The 26,952-nt window shown below is 49.4% G+C and overlaps 1 protein-coding gene across 5 annotated transcripts; it reads right to left on the bottom strand.

The window, feature by feature from the left end:
• Positions 1–126: 126 nt before the first annotated feature.
• On the bottom strand, positions 127–26,952 carry HAAO (3-hydroxyanthranilate 3,4-dioxygenase). 5 transcript variants are annotated; one of them, XM_030921055.1, is made up of 11 exons: positions 26,125–26,223; positions 22,985–23,143; positions 22,502–22,580; positions 17,750–17,833; positions 17,240–17,346; positions 3,815–3,904; positions 3,465–3,508; positions 3,028–3,173; positions 888–956; positions 624–706; positions 127–544 (listed from the first exon to the last, which is right to left on the bottom strand). In XM_030921055.1, exons 3-11 carry the CDS (start codon positions 22,556–22,558, stop codon positions 466–468), a joined length of 759 nt encoding a protein of 252 aa, XP_030776915.1. In that variant the 5' UTR covers positions 22,559–22,580; positions 22,985–23,143; positions 26,125–26,223; the 3' UTR covers positions 127–465. The 5 variants fall into 5 exon arrangements, 4 of the variants coding, with proteins under 4 accessions (XP_030776915.1, XP_030776914.1, XP_010380890.2 ...); XM_030921054.1 differs by lacking the exons at positions 888–956; positions 22,985–23,143 and adding an exon at positions 957–1,086 and having other exon boundaries at positions 26,125–26,952; XM_010382588.2 differs by lacking the exon at positions 22,985–23,143 and having other exon boundaries at positions 26,125–26,952.

Raw genomic sequence — 26,952 nt, 5'->3', positions numbered from 1 at the left:
TGCCCAATAACAGACCCTCCAACACGTCCATGGTCACCTGGTGCCCTGATGCCCCAGACACACCACCTGGTCCTGGGGGCCACATGGGAACGCCAGTGATGACTGCCTGCAGCAGACCCACAGGTGTGCGTTCACCAGGAAGCCTTTATTGAGGGCCTTCTTGGCGGGGAAGTGCTGCACTGAGTCTGCAGGGACAGAGGAATGGTCAGGAGCTGAGCCAGGAGTAGACCACCTGGCAAGACTGGCAAGGCAGTAGGCTTAGGCTGCCGGAGAAGATGGGGAGTTGCTGCCCACTCAGGGGCGTGGCATCTGGGCTGAGAAGGGCAGGAGGGTGGGTGACAACAATGTCCAGGTCTGTGGAGGTACACAGAGAAGCAGTAGGGCTGGGAGAGTTGTTCGGCAGGGGTGGCACTTGAGGGTGCTTGCAAGGCACACCTGTGGCTGCTTCAGGCCACGGCAACAGGGTCATTGCAGGGGCTTCTTGCAGGCAGGGTCCTGGGTCACAGACAGGGCCACAGAGCCTTGTGTTCGCTCCCAGGCATACCTGTGGACACACAGATGAGCAGGGGTCACACAGAGCTGGACCCTGAGGATCCCAGGGAAAGCCCTCCCCGCGTACTCACGAGGTCCCAGCTAGCACCAGGAGGCTGTCATCAGGGGCCAGGCTCAGGTGCTGTCCCCCCATTGTCACCACCGAGGAGCCCTCCTGGAGAAGAGGAGCAGGAGAATCAAATGGAGACTGTTGGGCCTCAACACCTGGGTGAATGTCTGAGTCTGCCTGGGCACCAAGGCCCCAAGAGTGGCCCCGTGTGGGAGCCCCAGTCCCAGGAGTGGGCTGATGCCCTCTGGCAGGGGGTTCTGCAACCCTGTCCCTGGGCCCCACTTGCCAGCTGCCACAGCCACACATCCACATTCTGTGTCAGGCCTTCACTGCTGCCTTGCCCATAGGCGGTCACCTGGTGGGAGGTGAAACAGAAACTTCTGGCGCTTCTTGCCCCACATGGGAGATGGTCTTGAACCTGCCCCCAGACACCAGGCTTGCTTGGAGCAGGGTTGAGGCCCATAAAACAGCCCCATCACCATGTGCTGAGAAGAGACCAGGACTTGGAGAGGAGGGCTGCCTGGGCTGCAGGCCTCCCTGTGCCCGCCACTGCCAAAGGCAGGCATGTATTTGGGATCACACATGCCTGCCTTTCACATGCAGTGCACCCATGGTCCCTCTGATGTGTGCTCATGCGAAGGCATGCCCACCAGGGCACACCAGAGACACATTGACATCAGCTTCCCAGAGGGTGCAACCTCCGTTTCTCCGAGAGAGGTTTTGAGTTTGGCCTCAGGAGGCGGAAGGGACCAGGAGGGTGAGGCTGAGGCCTCTCTGACATGCACCAGCCTGGAAGCACACAGCTACTGTGCAGGGCCATGTTCCTGCTGCCCCGGAGAGGGTGCGTATTCATTAATGTAAACTGAAGCAGGTAAGAGCAGGGTATGGCAGAGGTGGGGTGCAGGGCTGAGTGGCACTGCTGTGACATGTGCGCATGTTCTCGCAGCCCTGTGTAAGCTCAGGACGTCCCTGGTACCCAAGAGCAGCAGGCCGGGCCACTACGGGAAGCCTGTGGCCATGAGCATCCCTGCACAGACTAACTCATTCAAAGCCCACGGGACATGCCAGTGGCAAGCCGTAAAGCACAGGTGAACACAGGTCTCCCCGCACCACTCTTGCCCTCCCAGCCTCATCCCCACACATGGTACAGAAACACCACTCTGGCCTGTCACTCCCTGCTTCAATACTTGGATGGAGCGCTGTTGCCTAAGCCAGCAGACCTACCAGGACCTGGACCCTGCCTGCTGCTCCACAGTCCACTAGTCACAATTGTACCCCCACTCCCCAGCCCCACCTCTGGCTAACTTCAGCTACTCCCAGTGCCAGGCTGTTTCAAGCCTGAAACAGCTCATGCTCATGCTTCTCCCTCACCTAGAATGCTCTCTCCACCTCCCTTTCTTTCTTTTACAAACTCCTACACTAGCTTTAAAATGCAATGTGCACGTCACCTCCTCCAGGAAGCCTTCCTTGACTTCCCTTTCAGCCTGGGTTCTTCCTTTATCCTTCTATAGCTTCCTATAGCTTTTCTATCAGATACTTTATCACATGATTGTGGCAATTGTTGATTAACTTGTCCATCTCTTTAACAAACTATACATTCTTTTTTTTTTGAGACGGAGTCTTGCTCTGTCGCCCGGACTGGAATGCAGTGGCCGGATCTCAGCTCACTGCAAGCTCCGCCTCCCGGGTTTACGCCATTCTTCTGCCTCAGCCTCCGGAGTAGCTGGGACTACAGGCGCCTGCCACCTCGCCTGGCTAGTATTTTTTTTTTTTTTTTTTGTATTTTTTTAGTAGAGACGGGGTTTCACCGTGTTAGCCAGGATGGTCTCGATCTCCTGACCTCATGATCCGCCCGTCTCGGCCTCCCAAAGTGCTGGGATTACAGGCATGAGCCACTGCGCCCGGCCACAAACTATACATTCTTTAAGGTAGCAACTCTATCCTACTCTCCCACTAAAGCCTGAAACATAACAGGCGTTTAATAAATGTGGGATTAAAGAAAGTCAGCCTTGTTTGAATCCCTCTCTCCACCCAGCCCTCACTCCCAAACAACTCTCTCCCTTTTGGCTTCCAAGGCTGTGACTGGCTGAAGGCTCAGGAATTCCTAGTGAGGGGAAAACTGCAGACCCTCAGGAAGCTGCCAGTGAGTAGGGGAGCCTCCAACTCTGAAAGTGAATTCAGTTCTTAAAATTGCTTGGGACCATATAGCCTCCACAGACTTCGCTCGCAGCAAAGCCATCGCCCTCTGTGTCAGGGAGGGAGCACAAAGGCCTATGCTCATGTCTACAACCTCTGAAATGTGGCATGTGTGTGTGTGTGTGTGTGTGTGTGTGTGTGAAACAGAGAGAGAGGCAGTGAGAGAGAGACTGGTTCCCATTTTCCAGGGCTGCTGGGAGGATGCCCTGGATGTCCCAGGACTGAATTACCTGGGTCTCATAGGTATCCCCAAACAGGCTGAGTGCTGTGCCTGCCTGCAGCTCCCTGCGGTGGCTGTCCAGCCAGGCCTCCAGGGACATGGGCTCCATGATGGATAGTGTGCTCAGAGGGAATGGTGGCTCCTTGAGAAGCTGGTCTGCACCCACAGCATGACTATAGCTGGTGTCCTCAGGACCCAGGACCCAGCCCGCCCAGCCCCAGTGGGCTGAGTTCCCAGGGGCCCCAGGTCTCAATTGCCAGAACAGGCTCTGGATCCGGCTCAGTGATCAAGCAGCCATGTAGGGGGTACCATTGGCTGCCATCTTCTCAGTACCTTGAGAACTGGGCAGAATATTCACAAAGAGACTCCCCGGTCCCCTGGACCAAAACCCATCCTATTTTGGAAGAGGAGGGAGGGAAGGAGAAGGGCAGTTCCTAGCGGCCTCACCAGGGATGGGCTTTCCTGTTCTGTACTGCTCAGAGCTGAAGAACCTGCAGGGACGAACAGGGAGGAGCAGGAGTGGCGAGCACTCCCATTGGAGTGACCAGCGACACACACATACACCATACTCACGGTCAGGTGCAGGAGCCCACACACACTCATAGGGCCCCCACACAGCTGTGTGTTTGCCATCCTTTCCCTCCCAGCCCCGTGCTGCTGCTCCTCCCTCCCTCCAGCGGCACTGGGCTCTCTGGGCCAGGCTCCCCACCCTGGGAGGGGAGACTTTCTCCCAGGCCATCAGGTGCTGATGCAGAGCCCCAGGAAAGCAAGAGGCAGGGGCTGGGCTGGGGGCTCACTCTTGGATGATAGGGGCCAACTGCGTGCCGAGGTCCTTGCAGTAGAACCACTTCTCAAACAGAACGTCCATGGTGTCGCCCACATAGTACCTGCCAGAGCAGAGGACAGGCAACCCTGCTGTCCCCATCTGGGTGGCTTCAGGGCAGCCCCACTCAGGCCTGGCTCTGCTGCTGTCTGCTCCACCTGTGTTAGCACACCCTAGTGGTCATTGGTCACTTAACACCTTGCTCTTCAGAAGCACACGCGTGCCCCGAGAGGGGTACTACCCTAGAATTCACACCGCTCTCTCCAGTTCCCAAAACTAGACCCAAACTAGTTCCCGAAACTAGACGATAGAAGACGTCGATAGAAACTAGACGAAAGCAGATAGAACTCTGAGGCTCAGAGAAGCTGAGCAATCTGGCAAGGATTACACAGCCTGTAAGTGGTGGAAGCAGGCCAGTCTCAAGACAATCTCAGAAACTTAGAGAGCTTCTAATCGCAGTGCTTTCGTTTTTCCCAAAGAGGAAGCTAAGGCTGAGCCTGAAACCAGGGCCAGTGGCTGGACGTTCTGCTGGCCTGCAGTGCTGTAGGCCAGAGTGCACGGACACTTAAGAAACCAACATGGCTGAGCACAGTGGCTCATGCCTGTAATCCCAGCACTTTGGGAGGCTGAGATGGGTAGATCACTTGAGGTCAGGAGTTCAAGACCAGCCTGGCCAACATGGTGAAACCCTGTCTCTACTTTAAAATAAATAAATAAATACAAAAAATAGCCAGGCATGGTGGCAGGGGCCTGTAATCCCAGCTACTTGGGAGGCTGAGGCAGGAGAATTACTTGAACCAGGAAGCGGAGGTTGCAGTGAACCGAAATTGCACTGCTGCTTTCCAGCCTGGGTGACAGAACAAGACTGTCTCAAAAGTAAATAAATAAGTAAAAAAAAAAAAAAAAAAAAGAAGCCAACACGCAGACGATGTCCCCCAGTTAAGGGGTTCTTCTCCTGTCAGGGTCATGATTGCCTTTGAGAGTTGGAGCAAAGCGTTGAACTCTTTTCTGGGGTAAGGCCCACGTACATGTACATATAGCCTTCAGTAGACCCCTAAAGCCCACCCCAGCCCCCAGCCTGGCTCAGTGAGCTCCTCCCCTGGCCTGAGGAGCGCCTGGCAGGCTGGGATGGGCCCCAGGTCCCTGTGTGTGTTGCACATGGTGGGTGCCAGGAACACCTGTTGACTGAATGCCTAATGTCCAAACCCAGCTCCTGGGCCCAGGCCAGCTCTGTCTGCTCTTAAAAGGGATGTGGTCCTGCTGATGGGAGATGCTTTACAGACACACAGTGCATCCACCCACCTGGCAGCCTAAATCCTACCCTGGGATGGAGCTGGCCCTGGAAAGCTTCAAAACTGGATGGTAGTGCCCTCCAGGAACTGCCTTTGGAGTGGCATTTTAATGTTGAGTCCCTGGCTTTTATTAAAGGTCAAAAGCAGCCAAATGGAATGTGTTATTGAATTTGCTATAAAATGATATTGAGGACACCATCCTCTCCATCAGACTCCCTATATTAAAGTCCCTTGGGACACATTTTTTCTAGAAGATAAGATCATGTGTCTGTCTCTACAACAGACTGTTACACAGTGAATGATTATGTAGCCATTGTGTTTTTTGTAAAGATTTAATAGTGTAAGAAATACTCGACTAAATGTGGTGGCTCACAACTGTAATCCCAGCACTTTGGGAGGCCGAGGTGGGTGGATCACCTGAGGCTGGCAGTTTGAGACCAGCCTGGCCAACATGGTGAAACCTCGTCTCTACTAAAACTACAAAAATTAGCCACACATGGTGGTGCATGTTTGTAATCCCAGCTACTCAGGAGGCTGAGGCAGGAGAATTGCTTGAACCCGGGAGGCGGAGGTTGCAATGAGCTGAGATTGTGCCACTGCACTCCAGTCTGGCGACAGAGTGAGTCTCCATCTCCAAAAAAAAAAAAAAAAAAAAAAAAAAAAAAAAATACTCAAATACTCATGAGTTTCTTTTAGGTAAAAAAAGATATAGCTATGCATAGAAATAAGACAAGACGGAAGTTTAGGTTTCATTGGTTTCATTGGTGACATGACAATTTTTTTGTTTTCCCTTTTTTATTATTTTGTTTTCTTGAGATATAATTCACATACCATCAAATTTATCCTTTTAGTAACAAGTAATTTTAATTTTGTTCACTTCACATTCCTGTACTTTTCCAGATTTTGAGAATGAATGTGTATGACTTTGGTAACCAGAAAAACAACAAGTATTTTTAAAATGCCTATTATACAAGACATGTGGGCCATAGTATCCTGATCCTGGTAACCTGACGGGAAACTTGAAATTTTTTTTAGTTAAAAAATACAACAAACAATGATAACGCCACTGCATTCCAGCGTGGGTGACACAATGAGTCCCCTTACCAAAAAAAAAAAAAAAGAGAGAAAGAGAGAAACAAAACCAACCAAACAAAACACTGTTGAGCTTTTGGAAAATCTCTATTTCCCTGAGCAACAGGTTACTTCCTCCTTTCAGAGGAAAAGAATTGGATGACTGGTCAGAACCAAATGAGAACCCGGGCTATGGAATCAGAATGTCGGCAGCAGGGCCTGTGTTCTTCCCCTCTTTGGTGCTGACTCCCACTCCTCTTTATACTGTCCTGGCCCTAACTTCCGTATTTCTCTATAATGCCAGATCTAGCAAGTAACGCGTTAGCAACTTTAACTTCTTTGTAATGATAACAGCACCTCCCGCATAGGATCGTTGGGAAGACTCAATGAATAAATGCATGCAAAGTCCTTAGCCAGGCATCTGGCACATAGCAAGTGCCATCCAGATGTCAGTGCGTGTTGTGGAATGAGCTGGGGTAGAGAAACAAGCTGAGGGAGGCACTGGCCGTGACTCTAAACTCTGGGGGGAAGCAGCAGTTCTGGCTGCACTGGGGGAGGTGGGTGTGACTGGAACCCCTCTGGCCTGCTTTCCACATCCCACCCCTCCCAGAAGACCTTGTGAAAGGAAAATATCTTGAGCCCCTGAAATCACTAAAGGGAAATGTCAAGCTGAGAACTGCTTAGGGCAAACCTGCCCCACATATTTTTATTTTTATTTTTTTTTTGAGACAGAGTCTTGCTCTGTCACTCAGGCTGGAGTGCAGTGGCATGATCTCGGCTCACTGCAAGCTCCGCCTCCCGGGTTCACGTCATTCTCCTGCCCCAGCCTCCCGAGTAGCTGGGACTACAGGCGCCCGCCACCACACCCGGCTAATTTTTTATATTTGTAGTAGAGATGGGGTTTCACGGTGTTAGACAGGATGGTCTCGATCTCCTGACCTTGTGATCCACCCGCCTTGGCCTCCCAAAGTGCTGGGATTACAGGAGTGAGCCACGACGCCCGGTTACCTGCCCCCCATTCTATTCAAAGTGCCCCTCTGCTCACTGAGATAAATGCGTATCTGATTGCCTCCTCTGGAGAGACTAATCGGAAACTCAAAAGAATGCAACCCTTTGTTTCTTTTCTACCTATGACCTGGAAGGCCTTCCCTGCTTTGAGTCATCCTGCTTTTTGCTTTGAGTTGTCCGGCCTTTCCGGACCGAACCAATGTCCATCTTACATATGTTAATTTGATGTCTCATGTCCCCCTGAAATGTATAAAACCAAGCTGTGCTCTGACTCTCTTGGGCACATGTCAACAGGACCTCCTGAGGCCGTGTCACGAGCATGCGTCCTCAACCCTGGCAAAATAAACTTGCTAAATTAACTGAGACCTGTCTCAAATTTTTGGAGTTGACATTTTGATAACCTCAGAGGGATTCTGAGTGGAGGTGCTCCTGACCTTTGACAAATCTCCTAAGGGTGCTTAGTACTGGCGTGAGCTAACTTTGTGGCTCAAACCAATAGGACAATTTGCTGAGGTCTGGGAGCACCCCCTCTAGAGAATCCCTGATCTCCCCAAATTTGGTTGAGATTTAAAGTTTATTTCGCTGTACAACTCCCTCTTTTTTTTTTTTTTTTTTTGAGTTTTACTTGTTTCTAACAAGGAAGGCAAGTTTTCCTGTTTCCATGACAACGGAAGGCAGGTAACTCCTTTATGAAGTTTGAGCTCGCTTCCAATAGGAAAAAGGAGGTTTTTTTTCCTGCTTGTAGGATGGTAGAGAGCTGTCTTGAGCCTGAGACCCATCCCTAGGTAAGTAGCTGAACTGAGGGTTTGTCTTGGCCAAAGTTAACGATCAGCTGCTCTTAATTTCTGCTGACCATTAGAGTGCTCAGTGGTCATGGAAGCTGTGCGATCGTTTGTTTTGCTTAGCTGTTTGTTGTTGTTGTTTGTTTCTGTTTTATTGTTCCAGTCTTTTTCCCATTGGGTTTGATCAGCTCTACCTGACTTGATCAAATCCTAAAGAAGTTCCAAATTATGGGAAACAAGGCCTCTGGAGTGGCTAAATTCCCCGCCCCTCCACCCCCAACACGCACACACAAAGGGCCGGGCACAGTGGCTCACATCTGTAATCCCAGCACTTTGGGAGGCAGAGGCGGGCAGATCATGAAGTCAGGAATTCCAGACCAGCCTGGCTGACATGGTGAAACCCTGTCTTTACTAATAATACAAAAATTAGCCGGGCGCGGTGGCGCGCACCTGTAATCCCAGCTATTCAGGAGGCTGAGGCAGGAGAACTGCTTGAACCTGGGAGGCGGAGGTTGCAGTGAGCCGAGATTGCACCACTGCACTTCAGCCTGGGTGATAGAGCAAGACTGTGTCATGGAAAAAAAAAAAAAAAAAGCTGGTCTGGTTGGGGGGAGAAAAAAGGCCAGCAAAAGGAGAAAAAAAAGATGAAAGATTTTTTATTTTGACTGCTAAGGGGCTTGATTTACATAACAAGGCCACCTTTTGCTAACCAGGCAAAACTGAAAGAGCAATGGCTGTACTTCTGAAACAGCAGCATTTGTTTTCCTGCTGAAATACAGTAATGAGATTTAAAAAGATTTTTTTAAAAGAGCTCAATGGCCGGGCGCGGTGGCTCAAGCCTGTAATCCCAGCACTTTGGGAGGCCGAGACGGGCGGATCACGAGGTCAGGAGATCGAGACCATCCTGGCTAACACGGTGAAACCCCGTCTCTACTAAATGCAAAAAAAAAAAAAACTAGCCGGGCGAGGTGGCGGGCGCCTGTAGTCCCAGCTACTCCGGAGGCTGAGGCAGGAGAATGGCGTAAACCCGGGAGGCGGAGCTTGCAGTGAGCTGAGATCCGGCCACTGCACTCCAGACCGGGTGACAGAGCAAGACTCCGTCTCAAAAAAAAAAAAAAAAAAAGAGCTCAATGGTTAAAAGTCAGCTTACTTAAAAGCTAACATCCAAGGGGTGTGTATGTGTGTGTGTGTGTGTGTGTGTGTGTGTGTGTGTGTGTATTTAACCTTCATGTTTTTGTTTTTGTTTTTCTCCTAGGACCTTGTCTTTTTTTTTTTGAGCAAAAGATTTTTTCTTCTCAGTTGACTGAATTCTGTTTTCTTCATTTACTTCTGCTGTCTCTCCTTTCTCTTGCACCCTCTGCTGCATGAGGGACCTAAAATAGTTTATAGTGGCCTGCGGTTTCTTTGGGAGGCCGAGACGGGCAGATCACGAGGTCAGGAGATCGAGACCATCCTGGCTAACACGGTGAAACCCCGTCTCTAATAAAAATACAAAAAAGTAGCCGGGCAAGGTGGTGGGCGCTTGTAGTCCCAGCCACTCGGGAGGCTGAGGCAGGAGAATGGCGTGAACCCGGGAGGCGGAGCTTGCAGTGAGCTGAGATCCGGCGACTGCACTCCAGCCTGGGTGACAGAGCGAGACTCCGTCTCAAAAAAAAAAAAAAAAAAAAAGAAAATGAAGAAGGCACTAGACTCCTTTTGGGGGAGAAACCTGTTTTTCCTTAGGGAACCCCAAGAATGTAAAAAGATATATTGGTCTCAACTCTTAAAACTGCTTATTTTTATATTGTGTTATCTGGATTTTTTTTTTTTTTTAACTAAAATAGTTATTGTAACTGAGGTTACTCTTACTCTTGAGTTTTTAAGGAAGAGTGTGGTTTTATTGCTTCTGGGCCTTTGACTAAGATCAAGTGTGGAAGAGTGTGGTTTAGACACTTAGAAATGCCTTTGTTTAAAAAAACCTTTTTTTAAGTGCACTGTAAAAGCATCACGTGGTCTAAGCTTATAATAATTCTCCCTTTTTGGAGACCCAGGATTCAGTGTAGGCTTTGCCCAGAGCTCAGAGATCCAGTTAAAAGATAGGTAGTCCCTATCTAAATAAAATTGGTCTCCTTATACAATCCTATGATAGATTTCTATAATTTTATGTTTGACTTGGCATCCATCTTTTTTTTTTTTTTTTTTTGAGACAGAGTTTTGCTCTTGTTGCCCAGGCTGGAATGCAATGGCATGATCTCAGCTCACTGCAACCTCTGCCTCCCGGGTTCAAGCGATTCTCCTGCTCAGCTTCCCTAGTAGCTGGGATTACAGGTATGTGCCACCACACCTAGCTAATTTTTAGTAGAGATGGGGTTTCTCCGTGTTGGTCAGGCTGGTCTCAAACTCCCCACCTCAGATGATCCGCCTGCCTCTGCCTCCCAAAGTGCTGGGGTTATAGGCATGAACCACCATGCCCAGCCAGCATCCATCTTTAATCTCCCTCTAACAACATCAGACTTATTCTCTCTGTACTTTATGATGTAAATTTTGCTATTTGATTTTTCACCTCAGTTGTTTCCTTTTTTTTTTTTTTTATTGAGACGGATTCTCACTCTGTCACCCAGGCTGGCGTGCAGTGGCGTGATCTTGGCTCACTGCAGCCTCAGCCTCTTGGGTTCAAGCAATTCTCTGCCTCAGCCTCCTGAATAACTGGGATTGCAGGCATCCTCCACCATGCCTGGATAATTTTTTTGTATTTTTAGTAGAGATGGGGTTTCACCATCTTGGCCAGGTTGGTATTGAACTCCTGACCTCGTGATCCACCTGCCTCAGCCTCCCAAAGTGCTGGGATTACAGGCATGAGCCACCGCGTCCGGTGAGTTGTTTCCTTTAATATGCAACTTTAAGGCTATTTAGCTGACAACTGCCTGTGGTTGTAAAACAGGTTATCAAGAATCTGAAAGTCTGGCTGGGCATGGTGGCTCACACCTTAATCCCAGCACTTTGGGAGGCTGAGGTGGGTCGATCACCTAAGGTCAGGAGTTTGATACCAGCCTGGCCAACATGGTGAAATCCTGTCTCTACTAAAAATACAAAAAAATTAGCTGGGTGTGGTTGTGGCCACCTGTAATCCCAGCTACTTGGGAGGCTGAAGCAGGAGAATCACTTGAACCTGAGAGGTGGAGGTCGTGGTGAGCCAAGATTGTGCCACTGCACTTCAGCTCGGGTGACAGCGCAAGTCTCTATCACAAAAAAAAAAAAAAAAAAAAAAAGAAAGAAAAAAGAATCTGAAAGTCTAAGATAGAAAAAAAAGTTGTTATGAATCTATAAGATGTACTTCTATTAGCATGCCTAAGACATCTATGTATGTGTTGTATACACAATGTTTCACTGCTGAAAATATAAAAAGGGGTTCTAATTAACTAAACTAAATTCCTCTCAAAGTTAGTTCGGCCTATACCCAGAAATGAACAAGGAGAGCTTGGAAGTTAGAAGCAAGATGGAATCACTTAGGTCAAATCATTTTCACTGTCTCAGTTCTAATTTTGCAATGGTGGTTCCATAACTTTAAATAATGACAATCACAATTTTTACAAATAATCTAAGTAAATGATTAAAATCAAATAATTATGTAAATGCAATAGGATAAATACTTATAGACAACCTTGTCATAATTTAGAATCTAAAGTTAAATTAAATAGTAGATATTTCACTATTTGGGTACTTTCCAATAAAAATATATTTGTAGGAAAACATTCTTTCTAAAAAAATGTGTGTCCTTTTAAAAAAAGTGAACCATTTTGTCTAATTTAAGGCTTATTTAAAGGTCATGTATAAAACAAGATAAAAGGGGCCGAGCGCAGTGGCTCAAGCCTGTAATCCCAGCACTTTGGGAGGCCGAGACGAGCGGATCACGAGGTCAGGAGTTCGAGACCATCCTGGCTAACACGGTGAAACCCCGTCTCTACTAAAAAAAAAAAAAAAATACAAAAAGCTAGGCAGGCGAGGTGGCCTGTAGTCCCAGCTTCTCGGGAGGCTGAGGCAGGAGAATGGCATTAAGCCGGGAGGCGGAGCTTGCAGTGAGCTGAGATCCGGCCACTGCACTCCAGCCCAGGCGACAGAGTGAGACTCTGTCTCAAAAAAAAAAAAAAAAAAAAGATAAAAGGAACCAGGAAATAAAAGAGATGTAAAGAAAGTTATAAAAACAAAGAAGTTTTTTTGTGGTAAGAAAGCTTAAAGAGAAATAATTTCATATGAGAAAGACTCTTGTATGGTAAATTTAGTTGTAGAGTAAAATGACTGGTTGTTGAAGAAGGAGGGATGTTCAGGACAAACCAGAAAGTCCAAGCATAGCATGAATGGTCTGTGTAAGTCACTATAAGAGGATTTATTTTAAAAGAAAACCCAAAAACTTTTATATGATCAAGTTGTCACATTATTATTAAGTTTGGGTTGCTTAGGAATAAAAATGAGATTAAATTTTTTCAAAAGTTAAGGTTATTACATCTGTGTATCGCTCTGTATGTGCTTTTAATGTCCTTGTGACATTAAGTTACAGGGCTTTGACTCCTGGGTCTAAAAAGGACACCAGGTCCTGCTAAATTTTTTTTTTTTTGACCAGAGTCTCGCACTGTTGCCCAGGCTAGAGTACAGTGGCGTGATCTTGGCTTACTGCAACCCTCCACCTCCCAGGTTCAAGCAATTCTTCTGCCTCAGCCTCCCGAGTAGCTGGGATTACAGGTGCCTGTCATCATGCCCAGCTAATTTTTTGTAGTTTTAGTAGAGAAGGCGTTTCGCCATGTTGGCCAGGCTGGTCTCAAACTCCTGACCTCATGATTCGCCCACCTCGGCCTCCCAAAGTGCTGGGATTACAAGCGTGAGTCACTGTGCCCGACCAAGTCCTGCTAAATTTTAGACACTGACATCAATTAAAGCCCCATCTTCAGGCCCAGAAGATGCCAATCAAAATAAACTGCATTCCTGAAACACAGGGACAGAAATTAAAGCCATTCAACTCCTTAAGGCCCAGGGACTATCATGGAAGAGGTGGGCATAGGAGATTGTAAGGACCAATTTTGAGAGATAAAATAAGTTCAGTTTCTCGCCAGGTGTGGTGGTGGCTCATGTCTGTAATTCCAGCACTTTGGGAGGCCAGGGTGGGTGGATCATGTGAGGTCAGGAGTTTGAGACCAGCTTGACCAACATGGTGACAGCTCGTCTCTACTAAAAATACAAAATTAGCCAGGCATGGTGGCACATGTCTGTAATCCCAGCTACTTGGGAGACTGAGGCAGGAGAATCACTTTAACCCAGGAGGTGGAGGTTGCAGTTAGCCGAAATCACACCATTGCACTCTAGCCTGGGCAACAATAGCAAATTCCATCTCAAATAAATAAATAAATAAATAAGTTCAGTTTATCTATAAATTAGTCATTAATGTCAAAGGTACACTGATGCAAGACCAGCATATGGGCCCCTGTGTCAGATTTAAAAAGTTTTCTTGAAGCATTAACTGACTCCTAAGTAAAGGTTATGAAAGGTTTATGGAAATTATATCTTATCATCAAGATATAATTTTTAAAACTATAGTTAATTGGGTTCATGCTATTTTTTTTTTTTTTTTTGAGACAGAGTCTCACTGTCGCCCAGGCTGGAGTGCAGTGGCGTGACCTTGGCTCACTGCAAACTCCGCCTCCTGGGTTCAAGTAGTTCTCCTGCCTCAGCCTCCTGAATAGCTGGGATTACAGGTGCACACCACCACGCCCAGCTAATTTTTGTATTTTTGGTAGAGACAGGAGTTCACCATGTTGGTCAGGCTGGTCTCGAACTCCTGACCTTGTGATCCCCCTGCCTCAGCCTCCCAAAGTGCTGGGATTACAAGTATCAGCCACCATGCCTGGCTTCATGCTATTTTTATTAGAGCTTATTGTTTGGAACATTAAGTCTCTTCTCAAAGAATGAAGGTTTTCACTTATTTGAAATCCTCGAGTTATTACTTTGGTTAAATGAATGATCCTATATTGTGATATCAAGAGTTTTAAACCTTTGATATTTGACAAACTTTCCAAAATCAAATGATAAATTATATCTTTTTCTGACCTAATTAATCTGTTAAGATATTGGGTTCCCTAATGTCCAAAAATGACATAGTTATTTGGTATAAAAATTATACAGGAAGCATTGTCAAATATGAAATGGTGTTTGGTTTTCTTTGGGCTGTATTTGTATAAATATATTATTGGTATGCATTCCAAAATTATGGGAAACTCCTATAATCCTGATAAAACTTAGTGCACATAATCAGTAATAATTATAATTGTATTAAATTATTGTGTGCCACAGAAGTAACAAATTTCCTTGCCAACTGTGTCTTTGACTATGGCTGCCTTAAAACTTTTTGTCATTCACAGACAATTGTCCTGTTTTGGTTCTCCTTAGGAGGTGGCTTTAAAATCAGCTCCAGAACTCAGGTACTCATTTTTTTGTTTTTGTTTTTGTTTTTGTTTTTTGATGGAGTCTCTGTTGCCAGGCTGGAGTGCAGTGGTGCAATCTCGGCTCACTGCAACCTCCGCCTCCCGGGTTCAAGCAATTCTCCTGCCTCAGCCTCCCAAGTAGCTGGGAGTACAGGTGCGCACCACCACACCCAGCTAATTTTTGTACTTTTAGTACAGACGGGTTTTCAACATGTTGGCCAGAATGGTCTTGATCTCTTGACCTTGTGATCCACCTGCCTCAGCCTCCCAAAGTGCTGGGATTACAGGCATGAGCCCCTGTGTCCAGAGAACATAGGTGTTCTTAAATGCAGGTTTCTGATAACTTTGGAGATAGTGACATTCGAATAGAGAAGAAAAACTTTCAGGACTCTCATGGAGGGCTGAAATGTTCATGAATATCAAGCATAACAGGAGTAAACTATGTAAACTGAATGCATAGAAGACTAAAGTAATCTTTTTTACTTTTGCTTTAAATGTTGCTGATCCTTTGTTTTGTTTTTTCAGTGTCAAGGAAACTTTTTTTTTTTGAGCTATTGACAGCTTTTAACAATTTAGTATACTCCCATGAACAAAATTTGGAGCATATTTTTTTCTCTCTACCTGATTTCTCCAGAATTTGGAAGCTATTTGTGAGTATTCTTAACTTATGGCAATACAGTTATGTGCTTAAGTGCAATAAGAATCTGTTTTCATTTTGCAACAGGACGTAATTGGAGAAACTGGTTATTTTATTAAGGCTTTGACTGGAATGGGGTGCTTTCCTTTAAGGAATGAAGCTTGGTTTATGGAGCCAATAAAGACCCCTTAGGGAAACTGGCCTCATACCTTCCCTGTATAGGGTTCCTGACCTCTGATAAGTAAAGGCCCTGTCTCTGGTGACAGGCCCAAAAGCCCCAAGTTTACCTTGGAACCTCAAGAAGATCACCCAACTCATAGGTATTTAATAGCACATATCCATGGCTAGGCTTGGCTTTAAAAAAAGCTCTTATCTGAGATTCCTTCTATGGAAGAAAGTTCCATCAAAGTCAATTTAAAAGCCTATATAAAAAATAATTATTCTTGGCCAGGTGTGGTGGCTCAAGCCTGTAATCCTAGCACTTTGGGAGGCTGAGGCAGATGGGTCACCTGAGGTCAGGAGTTCAAGACCAGCCTGGCCAACATGGTGAAACCCCATCTCTACTAAAAATACAAAAAATTAGCCAGGTGTGTTGGTGGGTGCCTGTAATCCCAGGATTACTCAGGAGGCTAAGGCAGGAGAATCACTTGAACCCAGGGGGTGGGGGTTGCAGTGAGCTGAGATCATGCCATTGCACTCCAACCTGGGCAACAAGAGTGAAACTCTGTCTCAAAAAAAAAATTATTCTTGCTGCACTGTATACAAATAATTAGGCCAAGTATAATAAAGCAAATCAGTCCTACCATGATTTGTCTTTAAAATGGGAAACTGGAGAGAGAAAAATTATGTTTTGAAAACTATAGTACACCTGTTGTTAGATTCTAGTCTTACCTAATGTTTCTCAATTTTTATTATTTTTCTATGATTTGGACTGAATTCTAATTTTTCTTGACTACAAGTTTTCAAAATAATGTTTTCAATTTTTTTACTCTTTTTTTTGTTTGTTTTTCCTAACTTGGAGTCACTGAAAGCTGAGCTGTGCTTTCTTACAGCCCTGAAAACTGAAGCCAGACAACTTAAACTTCAGAAGAAAATATCAGCAACCTATTTACATACCTAAACCACTATCATACCTGCCTACTGATGTGTGAACTTCAGAGTAATGTGGCCTATATCGATTTTCCAGGATTGCTCTTTCGTTGGTTGTTGTTTTTCTCCCTTCCTCCCCATATTTTCTCTTTGTAAGACATGAGACTTCACAACTTTCTAAAACTGAACTTCCCTAATAACTTGGGATCTACCCATCTAGGAATAAACCATCCTAGCCATGAGAGATCAGACAAAACCTGGGACCAGAGACTCAATTTCTTCTAAAATGCTTTCTCCAAAAGATTTTTAAAAAGAAAAGGGGGAAATGTGAAAGGAAAATAAATATCTTGGGCCCCCAAAATCACTAGGTAAAGGGAAATGTCAAGGTAGGAACTGCTTAGGGCAAACCTGCCCCCCATTCTACACAAAGTCACCCCTCTGCTCACAAATGCATATCTGATTGCCTTCTTTGAAGAGGCTAATCAGAAACTCAAAATAATGTAACCATTTGTCTCTTATCTACCTGTGACCTGGAAGCCCCCTTTCCACTTTGAGTCTTCTCACCTTTGCTTCCAGTTGTCTCACCTTTCCAGATGGAACCAATGTTTATCTTACATATGTTGATTGGTGTCTCATGTCTCCCTAAAATGTATAAAACCGAGCTGTGCTCTGACCACTTTGGGCACATGTTGTCAGGACTGCCTGAGGCTGTGTCACGGGCACATATCCTCAACCTTGGCAAAATAAACGTTTAAATTAACTGAGACCTGTCTCGAATTTTCAGGGTTCACAACCTCATGCAGAAAGCACAGATTCTGATTCCAGCCAAAGGTCATCAGGCTGAGTGGGCTTCCAGGGGGTCACAGAGAACAGAATCCACCCCACTCTACTCCTCCACCATCAGCCAACAAAGACAGGATCTCCACTGCCTCTGCTGTGAAGCCCTCCTGCCCACTCAGTGGCCAGGACATGCTTTCTTGAGTCTATCTAGGATCCTTTCAGCTGCAGTTTGGCGCTGTGCTCCTTTGCTGTTTGCCCTTTCTCTGCCCCAGCCCTCCAGACAGAATTTACCTAAGTCCATCTAGCTCCGTCTCCAGCCGCCTTCGCTCAACCACCAGCCCCACGGTGTTGGCAAACCTCTGTGGTGAGTGGGGCACCCTGGCAGGCAGGAGGAATATCTGCAGTGGTAGAGATAAGGTGCACAGTGAGGCCACTATCCCTCATGGATAAGGTGCACAGTGAGGCCACTATCCCTCATGGAGACCTTAGCGCCCCCAACATCCTGGGCATGCCCAACTGACCCCTGGGCAGCACAGTGGTACTGCTTGTCCACCCTGGGCCCTCTTCTCTGCCCAGCCTCTACACCGGGGAACCACAGGGAATGTTGGACTGTGCTGAGAATGGAGCAGCCTGGAAGAGGGAGGATGGGGCGGCCTGGAAGAGGGAGGATGGGGAAGGGGCAGGTTGGCAGGTGGGGTGTGGGAGAGCAGGAAAAGGTAGGGAGGATAAGACCTCAGCCAGGGTCAGGATCCCAGCTGTGGCTGCCTTTCTCTTCCCCACCCTGCTGGGATCCGGCCTCACCTCTCCCTGCCAAATGACCACATCCCGGTGTTTCCCTTGCTCCAGGACTCGGAGAACCATGTCTCCCTCCAGCTGGTAAAATACCTGTGGGACAGGAGAGAGGCTTGGACCCTCCCCACTTTCTCTTCCAGGTCCTTGGCCACTGCCCAGGCCCTGAATTCTGACTGGGAAACCTGAAAACTTTCTGAAGGCCTTGGAGTTGATGGGCAGCTCTATCACTTCTGTCCCGAGGCCTGTCTCCCCGGTGCATACCATGGAGTGCTGGGGACACACGGGATCATGTCTTGGACATGCAAGTGATGACCAGAGTACCCAGGATGCAATGGTGGTTACCTGGCTGGCAGGCAGGAGCTGGATGAAATGCTCACTGGGGAAGTGAATGAGCCAGCAGTCAGGTAGGGGACCCACCCATTTACTGTGTACCAGGGGCTGTGCCAGGCACTTTTCCACCAGAAACCTCACAGCAAAGCCTCCAAAGGTATCATTAACCGCATTCAGCAGAAAACAAAGAAAGAAAACCAATGCTCAGAGGGTAAAGCAGCTGGCCTAAGGCCACATGGCTGGTTACTCTCCAGCCGGAGCCGCAGCTTGGACCCAAGGCTGTATGTGGCTCCGGAGCCTCTGGCCAGGGTGACGCCTTGGCAGCAGGTGGGGCTGTGGAGGTTGCTGGCAGCCTGGGATAAGTTAGGTGCTGTGGGGGATGGGAGTACGTGCCTCTTGTGCGCTCCCAGGACGGGGGGCGGGGCTTCTACTGCATTTTTCCGACTTCATCCTAAGTCCCTAATTTACTGAGATCACCCCATGGAATTGGGAGGAAGAGGAGGAGGGAGACTGGTTTTCTCTCCACCTGTCACACACTGCCTAGGTATTAAAAGCCCCAGCCAAATAGCTGAAGGAATGTTATCAACAGCATCTACTCAGAGAAACCAAGCTGACCTCGAGGGACCTAGAGAGATGTGGCTCTGCAGTCTGCCACTAGGCACAAATAGTCACCACCCTTCTGAAGGGCAACTTGGCCACGGGCGTGAAGTGCCTTGGCAGGTCACACCCCTGGAGGGACTGTGGGGTTTCTTGGGATGCAGGACCCTCAGTGCTAACACTGGGAAAGTTCTGGGTGAATCCGGATAGCTGGTCACCGTACAACCTTGACCTCAGTAATTCCACCTCAGGAATGAGACCTCAGTTCATCAGAGACATACCTGCCTAGTGGTGTACATTCAAGGCTGTTTTGAATGCAGTGCATAGTTAAAAGCCCTCAGCTCTGCCAGGGTGCGATGTGCCCTTGATCAATTCAGTTAGCCTTTCTGTACCTTGGTTTCCTCATCTACAAAATGACAGTTATCTACTCAAAATGTAGCTGAGAAGATGCCAGGGATGCTTTACACATATGTGCCCAGCACATAGTAAGTGCTCAATGAGCCTCTAGCTATTAGTATTGATGATGGTAAGAATGACAAAAGTAATGCTAATATAATTGTGGGGAAATGTAAATATTTGATGGTAGATTCAAAATATGGAACATTATGCAGCCATTAAAAACTATGTTTTTGAATAGCTGTTAATAAAAGGGGAAAACGGAAAATGCTAAAGTTATGTTAAAGATTCAAAACTATACCCGGCAGGGTTTTAGTTTGTAGCAACACAAATATAACAAAGGCAGCCTGTTCACAGCGGCCCTCTGCGTGGTGGGATTACGAATGAGGTAAGGATTTTTCTGTCTATATTTCTCATATTTTCTACAAGGAACAATATTTACTTTCCTTATTAAAAACAACCCATAGGCCGGATGTGGTGGCTTATGCCTGTAATCCTAGCACTTTGGGAGATGGGAGGATCACTTGAGGCCAGGAGTGGAGACCATTCTGGGCAACATGGTGAGACCCCCATCTCTACAAAAACTAGCTAAGTATGGTGATGTCTGCCTGTAGTCCCAGCGACTTGGGAGGCTGAGGTGGGAGGATTGCTTGAGCCCCAGAAGTCGTGGCTGCAGTGAGCCATGATTGCACCACTGTACTCCAGCCTGGGTGACAGAGTGAGACCCCATCTCTAAAAAACAAAAACAAACATGAACAAACAAAAATCCCATAAACATTATTTCATACAAATAATAAGAAACCTACCAGGTTCTCTTCTAGGGAGCATTTCAGTATGCTCTCCTCCCTCACTCTCCAAGCTGGGAGGAAGCCTGTGTGAGAGTGTGTGAGTGTGTGTGTGTGTGTGTGTGTGTGTGTGTGTGTGTGTCTAGGGTCCTTTCACAGTGAGGGAGGGGAGGAGGGGCAAAGGAAAAGTTGGCAGGAAAAGTTGAGAGAGGGGAGTCTGGAGTGACCCTCTGGGCCAGATGTAAGCCCTTACAAGGCAGGCTACACGGAATTTTCTCTATTTTCTCGCTCTTGTCCCCTGCTCAGAGGGCTTCCCTGTGATGAGGGGCAGGCCTGGCCTGGAGCAGAGGTACAGATCACTGAACAGCAGAAAATCCCGAACAGCTGTGGGCAGTCCTAAAGGAATTATGCTCAGTTTGGAAGTAAATGATGTTTGGGGGCCTGGGGCAGGCTAGAAGATTAACTGTACTGGCTCAGGCAGCTAATGAATAGAATCTGGCTTTCTGACCTGGAAAGGCCTTTCAGGCAGGCCAGGCGGAAAGGGCGAGAGGTGTAGAGGAACTATGCATATCAAGCACCAACTCCTGCACCAGGCTCTGTGCACATACTCTATGCACATTGAATTCTTCCACCAGACAGGGGCCGTTGTCCCCATATGCTTATGGAAACAGGCTTGGAGAGGTGATGTGATATGCCCTGTCCAAGATCCCGGGGTTAGTAAGCGGCAGAGAATTCCCCCAGTGCAAGTTCATCTGCCTCTGGCCCCCCTGCACCTGCACGCTCCAAGAAAGGAGTGAGGTAGGTGGAGTATAGGTGGTAGGTGACGCTGGTGAGTGGGGAGCTGGGCCAGGGAGCTGGAGGTACCCTGACTGCTATTGCAGAGGCAGAGCTCAGCAAGGAGGAAAATGTGGTTGGGTAAGAGGTGTGATTTGAACCCAGGTCTGAGCGACTCCCCTTTTCTCACTATTCAGGAGGAGCCTGGACCCTGAGTTACACTGCTTCCATAGCACAGCCTGGAGTTTTCCCAGGCTCCAGCTGGGTGAGGATAGGCAGGGACAGAGAGGAGGCTGACCCTTAGCCCTGCGGCTGTGCAACTGCTGCACCACCCTGCCACCAAAACCTCAGCAGGGTGGGACCAAGCCCTGTCACAAGCCCACCTCCAGCCAGATTCCTCCCAGACACCTGGGTGTCCCTTCAGAGTGAGGACACCTGTGCTGGCCAGCCCTCCTCATCGCTCAGCTACCATCTGAGTCAGGGAATGGGCTGCTGGCTGGGCCCCTCAGGGGACACTCAGCCACCTGAGCTTGGAGAAACCATGGGATGGGCATGGGGCAGAGGCAGCAGGGGGCGAGAAGGGAAGCAAAGACAGAGGGAGACAGGAGAGGTGGGTGCTGAGAACAGGGCTGACAGAGAAGGCCGAAGTCTCTGGAAGACTCCGCAGTCAGCTGTGCCTCCCATACCATAGCCACGCCAGGTCTACCCACCTCCTCAGTATAGTTTTAGATTTTCCTATTGACTTTTTCCACCAAGGAAATGGTCTCCAGTGAAGTGTGTTTGTGAGAAGGGGGTGGCCAGGAGAGGTGCAGGGCCCCTGGAGCATGAGAGGTGAGGGGTTGGCTAGTTCTGGCCCGGGGCCCATCGTTCCTCCGCACAGCCTTGCGTGTCCCAGTGCACATATGAGGTGCTCAACAAATATTTGTTGAACAAGTGAGTCTCCCATGCTCACTACAGTCCCTGGCTGTGGCCTGGATGCCCTCAGTGGGAACAGAGGCTGTTGATCAAGCTGAACTCTGGATCTTGAACCCCCAGAATCAGGCTTCCTGAGAGGATGGGGAGCCCCTCTACTGATCCTTTTCCACCAGAGGAAATTCTGTGTCTCTCCTTAAGGGGACACACCTTTCTCTTTAAGTTTTGCTTTTGTTTATTTATTTTGGGGTAGGTAGTAGAGAAGCACAGTCCAAACTTCAAGGTGCAAAAGGTGATTCAAGGCAAATTCCCCCTCCCACCTGCCCCAGCCACAAGCCACAAACGGGTTTTGCAGCCTCTAGTTAAGGGAGGGCCACCCAGCCCCAACTCCTCCTTCAGCTCCAGGCACCCCCTACCACGCCTACCCCTTAGCCACTAGCTCCTCCTCCCTCAGCCCCTCCCGCTCCCTCCACCACCCACTCAGCCCAGGCCTCACCCATGCTATTTTTGCACTTTGCCCCTGTCTGCAGGGGAGGATCTCATTTTGGAGACCAACTGAATCTGTCAAGTTTGTGGGGAGGGGACCAGGACATCCCCCTGAACATGGCCAGCCCCTATATCCAAGGGGAGGATGCCCCACAGCTAAAGCCTCTGTCACCCACAGGGTGTGGGCTGTTTCCCGGGGCTCCCCCAGCAGAGGTGCTGGCTGTGGAGGTGTCACTGCCTGCCCACCACCTTGGAGGCAGCAGTCATGCCCTATGATTTCAGCTGTGCCCCCTCCACTCATCAGCCACATGTCCACCCCTCTCCACTTATCAGCCACATGTCCACCCCTCTCCACTCATCAGCCACATGTCTACCCCTCTCCAGTCCATCATCTCTGGGCCTCGAGTGGGAAGCGCCCCCTCCCCCCAGGGCCAGGCTCCTTGCCCACAGGCCTAGATATAGGGAGACCAGTCAAACCTACCTCTTCACCCTCTTCGATGTGATAGTCCTTCCTGGTATTGGGGCCTCCAACGAACATGACTTTGAGCTGTTCCTGGTGCCTGCAATGCGTGCAAAGTAGGGGAGACGTTCTAAACCATCTCCTACGAGTGAAGAGAGCAGGGGTCCTGTGGGGGCCAGGAGGGAGCCTGAGGGCCCCTGGGAGAAGGAGCAGAACTGTTTTGGCCTCACTGTCCCTGTCCCCCAACTCTCATCCCCAGTTCATGCCTGCGTGCATCCAAGTGTCTATGTGTCTGGGATCGTGTCTGTGTGACTGTCCCTGTTTGTGTGTCCCCCCACATCCTCTGACCCAACAAGGGGAATGACGTGGTGGTGAATCTATGGCTTCATCAACCAGGATCCCGGGCTGTGATCAAGATCTCAAATTACAGGAGAGTAGCAAATTGGAGGCCCCTTCCCAGGATGAGGCAGTGTGGGGGCAAAAGGACCTTGACCTGCCACTCACCCGTGCTGTCTGACTATGGGATCCTGCACTTTGCCCTGGCTGGAGGCATGGCTTCGTGGGTACAGGAGACTGTAACATCTAGCAGGGGCCTCAGGCAGCGTCAAGTCAGTGTGGCATGTGTTTACAAGTATAGGCCCTGGGGCATGTTACTAACCTTATCTGTAAAATAGAGGAACAGTTCTTACCTCACAGAGTTTAAACAGAATACATGAATTAATATTTCGAAGCTCTCAGAATGGTGCTTAGCATGTAGTAAGCACCATTTAAGTATTTGATAAAATAAATAAACCCGGCCGGGCGTGGTGGCTCATGCCTGTAATCCCAGCACTTTGAGAGGCAGAGGTGGGTGGATTGCTTGAGGCCACTAGCCTGGCCAACATGGCGAAACCCCATCTCTACTACAAATACAAAAATTAGCCAGGGCTGGTGGTAGGCACCTTTAATCCCAGCTACCTGGGAGGCTGAGGCACAAGAATCGCTTGAACCTGAGAGGTGGAGGTTGCAGTGAGCTGAGATCGCGCTACTGCACTCCAACCTGGGTAACAGAGGGAGACTCTGTCTTAAATAAATAAATAAATAAATAAACTCAATACAGCCCTCTCATTTTACAGCCAATTTAGCCAGCCAAGAGGGGGTCACATAGCCAGGAAATGACCGAACCTGTGCCAGGTCCCAGGCTCCTTGACTCCCACGCTGGCACTGGGTCTGTGGGGCATCTAGTCAGCTGTTTGGAACAAAAGGGTGCCCAAACTCCTCAGTCTTTCTGCTGTTGGTGTGGTGTTACCTTTTTATGGGAAAAATACCTCAGCACCTCCTGAGAACAGCCCGCCCCACCCGCATAGCAGGGTCCCCTTTCAGGGTGCAGACACTGGGGTGAATCAGCAGCAGAATGTGTCTGGGTGGGGCTTCAGGGTCTTCTTAGGTGGCCCTGCCACAGAGGGCAGGGGTGAGGGCTTTCCTCCGGAAGGGGAGGTGCCGGGTCTGGGACCATTTGTACACACAGGGCACAGCATTCTAGAGGCTGCCTGCTATGGATGATCATGGTGTGGATGGCAGGGGAGGAGCTATGGGGGAGGTCTGAGCCCCCAAACTAGACTGGCAGGTCCTTTCTGAGTGTCCTCTCCTGTGGGCTGCTTTCCAGCCCAGCTAGGAGGCATGGAGACAAGACGGAAGAGCCAGTCTCTTTCCTTTTCCTTCCCTTTTGGGAGGCTGGGTCCAATAAGCCAGAAACACACGTGTCGACCTGATGTTTGAAAAGGTGGATGAGGTCGCAGGGCAGGAGGAGGCTGTCATGAACAGTCCATGCTTAAAGAACTTAAAGCTGCATAGAGCTTCAAGGAGGGGAGAGAAGCTGCAAGGAACTTGACTGGGGAAGGGTATGTGTGGGAGAGCTGGGTGCAGAGGCTCTGAGACTAGAAGTACTGGGGGCGACCTTGGGAAACGATGTTGAGAAGGCTGGACCAGGAGGGTGGACAAGCCGTGGAGTCTGGTCTTGGTCTAAGGGGTGCCGGGGAACCTGGAAAGTTGTTTTTTAAAATCAACTTCACTGAGGTGTAATTTAGGTACACGCAGACAATTCTTAAACAACTCCACTCAAGAACTCTTTCAGCCCATCAGTCAGGATGCATAAACCAGACCTGCCCCTCCTCTGCCCAGAACCCTCAAGCAGCTTCTTACCTTTCTTGGGGCTATTATGGGCTGAATAGCAACCCCTCCTGTCATATTTATATGTTGAAGTCCTAACACCCAGTACTGCAGAATGTGACCTTATTTGGAAATAGGGTCCTTGAGATGTGGTTAGGTTAGGATGAGGTCATCCTGGAGTAGGGTGAGCCCCTGATCCAATATGTCTGGTGTTCTTTTAAAAGACAGAAATTTGGACACAGACACACACACGAGGAGATCACCTTGTGAAGACGAAGATGGAGGTGGGCATGGTGCAGCAGAAGCAAGAATACCAATGATGCCATCAAACCACCGAATGCTAGCGAGAGGCCTGGGCAGATGGACGTGAGACCTCAGGGAGCAATGGGAGGACTGAGAGGGAGCGACCGCAGACGGGGATGAAGTGGTGGAAGGAGGCAAAGACAATGCTACATCTTTGATTGGGGTGGGCAACAACAGTGGTCGAAGAGATCTTTGGGGAGCTATTGACTGCTGGCCATGTGGTATTGCATGGTAACCAAGAGTGAGCGTGGGCTCTGGAGTCGAACTGCTCCATGGCTTGAGTCTGGAGCCTATCCCACAGGCGCTCTGTGACACTAGAAAAGTTACTTACGAAAATCCTCCCTCATGGCGCTACTATGAGAATGAGATGAGATGACGTAAAAACACTCGGCATAGTCCTGGGCCTGCTGTTTGGTTTGAGGTGCCACCCTACTGACCATGTCCTGTGGACACAGCACAAATGGGGAATGTGAACTTTGATCTGGCCGGCATGTGAGGCCCTGCCATGGAACTGGGGGGTGAGGGAGGTGACCATGCCACAGGGGAGGGCCTGAGAGGTCTGCCTGAAAAAGATGGCAGCTGGACGGCCAACCCTGTTGGGTGCTGCAGGCAGAGGCTATTGGCAGAGGTAGCCTAGGGAGGGTCTAGTGGTGTGTGTGTGTGTGTGTGTGTGTATTCGTGCACACCTGCAAAGAGGGGCCCTGGAAAGAGCAAGAAATCAAGATCTTCCCAAACGAGTGGATTCTCTGCCTTCCCCTTTGTCTGTGGCTTCTGGCACAGGGTTGGGGTGTATGATTTGGCTGCCCCCAGGCCTACATTCTAGTGCACTTCTGGGGCCTTGAAAACCACCCACTCCACACTTTTGAGTTTTCCCAAAATGTACAGTGTTACTTGGGTTGGAGTATTGTTTCTCAGCCCCGGAAGGAGGGGTGCACCTTGTCATCTCATCTCCCACAGCCTCAGACCCAGCTCAGCCTTCTTCAGAAGTCAAGACCACAGTCACCAGAAAGAGGAACAGACTGCTGTGGTGGAACTGGAACAGCCTGTCTCCATTTTCCCCCAAGAACCAAGAGATTGAAGCCGCCCTTCTGCAGGCTTTTGGGTCCAGGAACTCGGAGCTGCAAGGTGAGGGCGCAGAGGGAGGAGGGAGAGGAAGCAAGGGCAGGGGGAGGCCATGGGGGTGTCGGACTCACATGAGCTTGTTGCAGACGGGGGGCTGGAAGGAGCCCCGGTTCTCCTCCACCCAGGCCCTCACTCCCACGCGGCGCTCCATGACTGTCCCGGGCGCCTCCTCGCAGCGCTGTCCTCCCGCCGTCGGAGGCCCCTGGCTCCGCCCAGTCGCATTTTTAACCAGAATCCCAAGCTCACTAGGCGGAACAAACCCCCGCGACCCCGCGGTGGGAGCTTGGGGCCGGCAGACTTTGGTCCCTGGTGGACTTTGGTGTGAGCCCGCCGCCCTCCGCGCCACCCCGGACCCTGGCTAGCGCGGCGGCCGCAGCGCAGGGGGAACCGCGGCCAGTGCCCCCTGCTTCTCCGCGGGGCAGGGGTTCGGTCCCCGCCACCGTCCCGGGGGCGCCCCACACACTCCCGCCTGCGGTGGGGCCTGCTCCCGGCGGAGGACACAGAATCCAGATACTTCCGGGGCGCTTGTCCCCAGACGTTCCTTACCTCTACGCCCCGGGGGGAACCCCAGGGAAGGTCCCAAGAAATACTACAGTGGGGAGATCGCGGGTTGGAAGTCCCAGCGCCTGAGAACACGGTGCTGGCTCTGGGCTCAAGATTTGGCTTTCCCGTCTGGAAAAGGGGAATGACTGCCCGGCCACTCAGGGTTGCGGCGCGCACCCAGCGGGAAGCCGCACAGTGGTCCCCACAGGCCCCGATTCAGGGTGAGCCCCAGACCTGCTGAGTGGAGCCTGCAGACTCCGCCGCGGGCTCGGCGAGGGGAGCGGTGCAGGCGCCGAGCTGTGGAGTCCGGGCTCAGGGCAGGACGGCGACCCCTCCCCACCCGAGACCCAGCGGAG

This window comes from Rhinopithecus roxellana, chromosome 17 (assembly GCF_007565055.1).
Source record: "Rhinopithecus roxellana isolate Shanxi Qingling chromosome 17, ASM756505v1, whole genome shotgun sequence".
In the NCBI taxonomy this organism is placed as follows: Eukaryota; Metazoa; Chordata; class Mammalia; order Primates; family Cercopithecidae; genus Rhinopithecus; species Rhinopithecus roxellana.
The sequence above is the reverse complement of the archived record's forward strand: the minus strand, read 5'-3'. Positions and strand labels throughout refer to the sequence as shown.

Excerpts from the sequence above, each read along its gene's own strand:
- HAAO (XM_010382588.2), bottom strand. The coding sequence starts at position 26,204 with ATGGAGCGCCGCGTGGGAGTGAGGGCCTGGGTGGAGGAGAACCGGGGC. Across the intron at positions 17,347-17,749 it reads TGGTCATTTGGCAGGGAGAG|ATATTCCTCCTGCCTGCCAG; the intron begins GTGAGGCCGGAT and ends CTACCACTGCAG. Across the intron at positions 3,905-17,239 it reads ACGGAGCTAGATGGACTTAG|GTACTATGTGGGCGACACCA; the intron begins GTAAATTCTGTC and ends CTGCTCTGGCAG.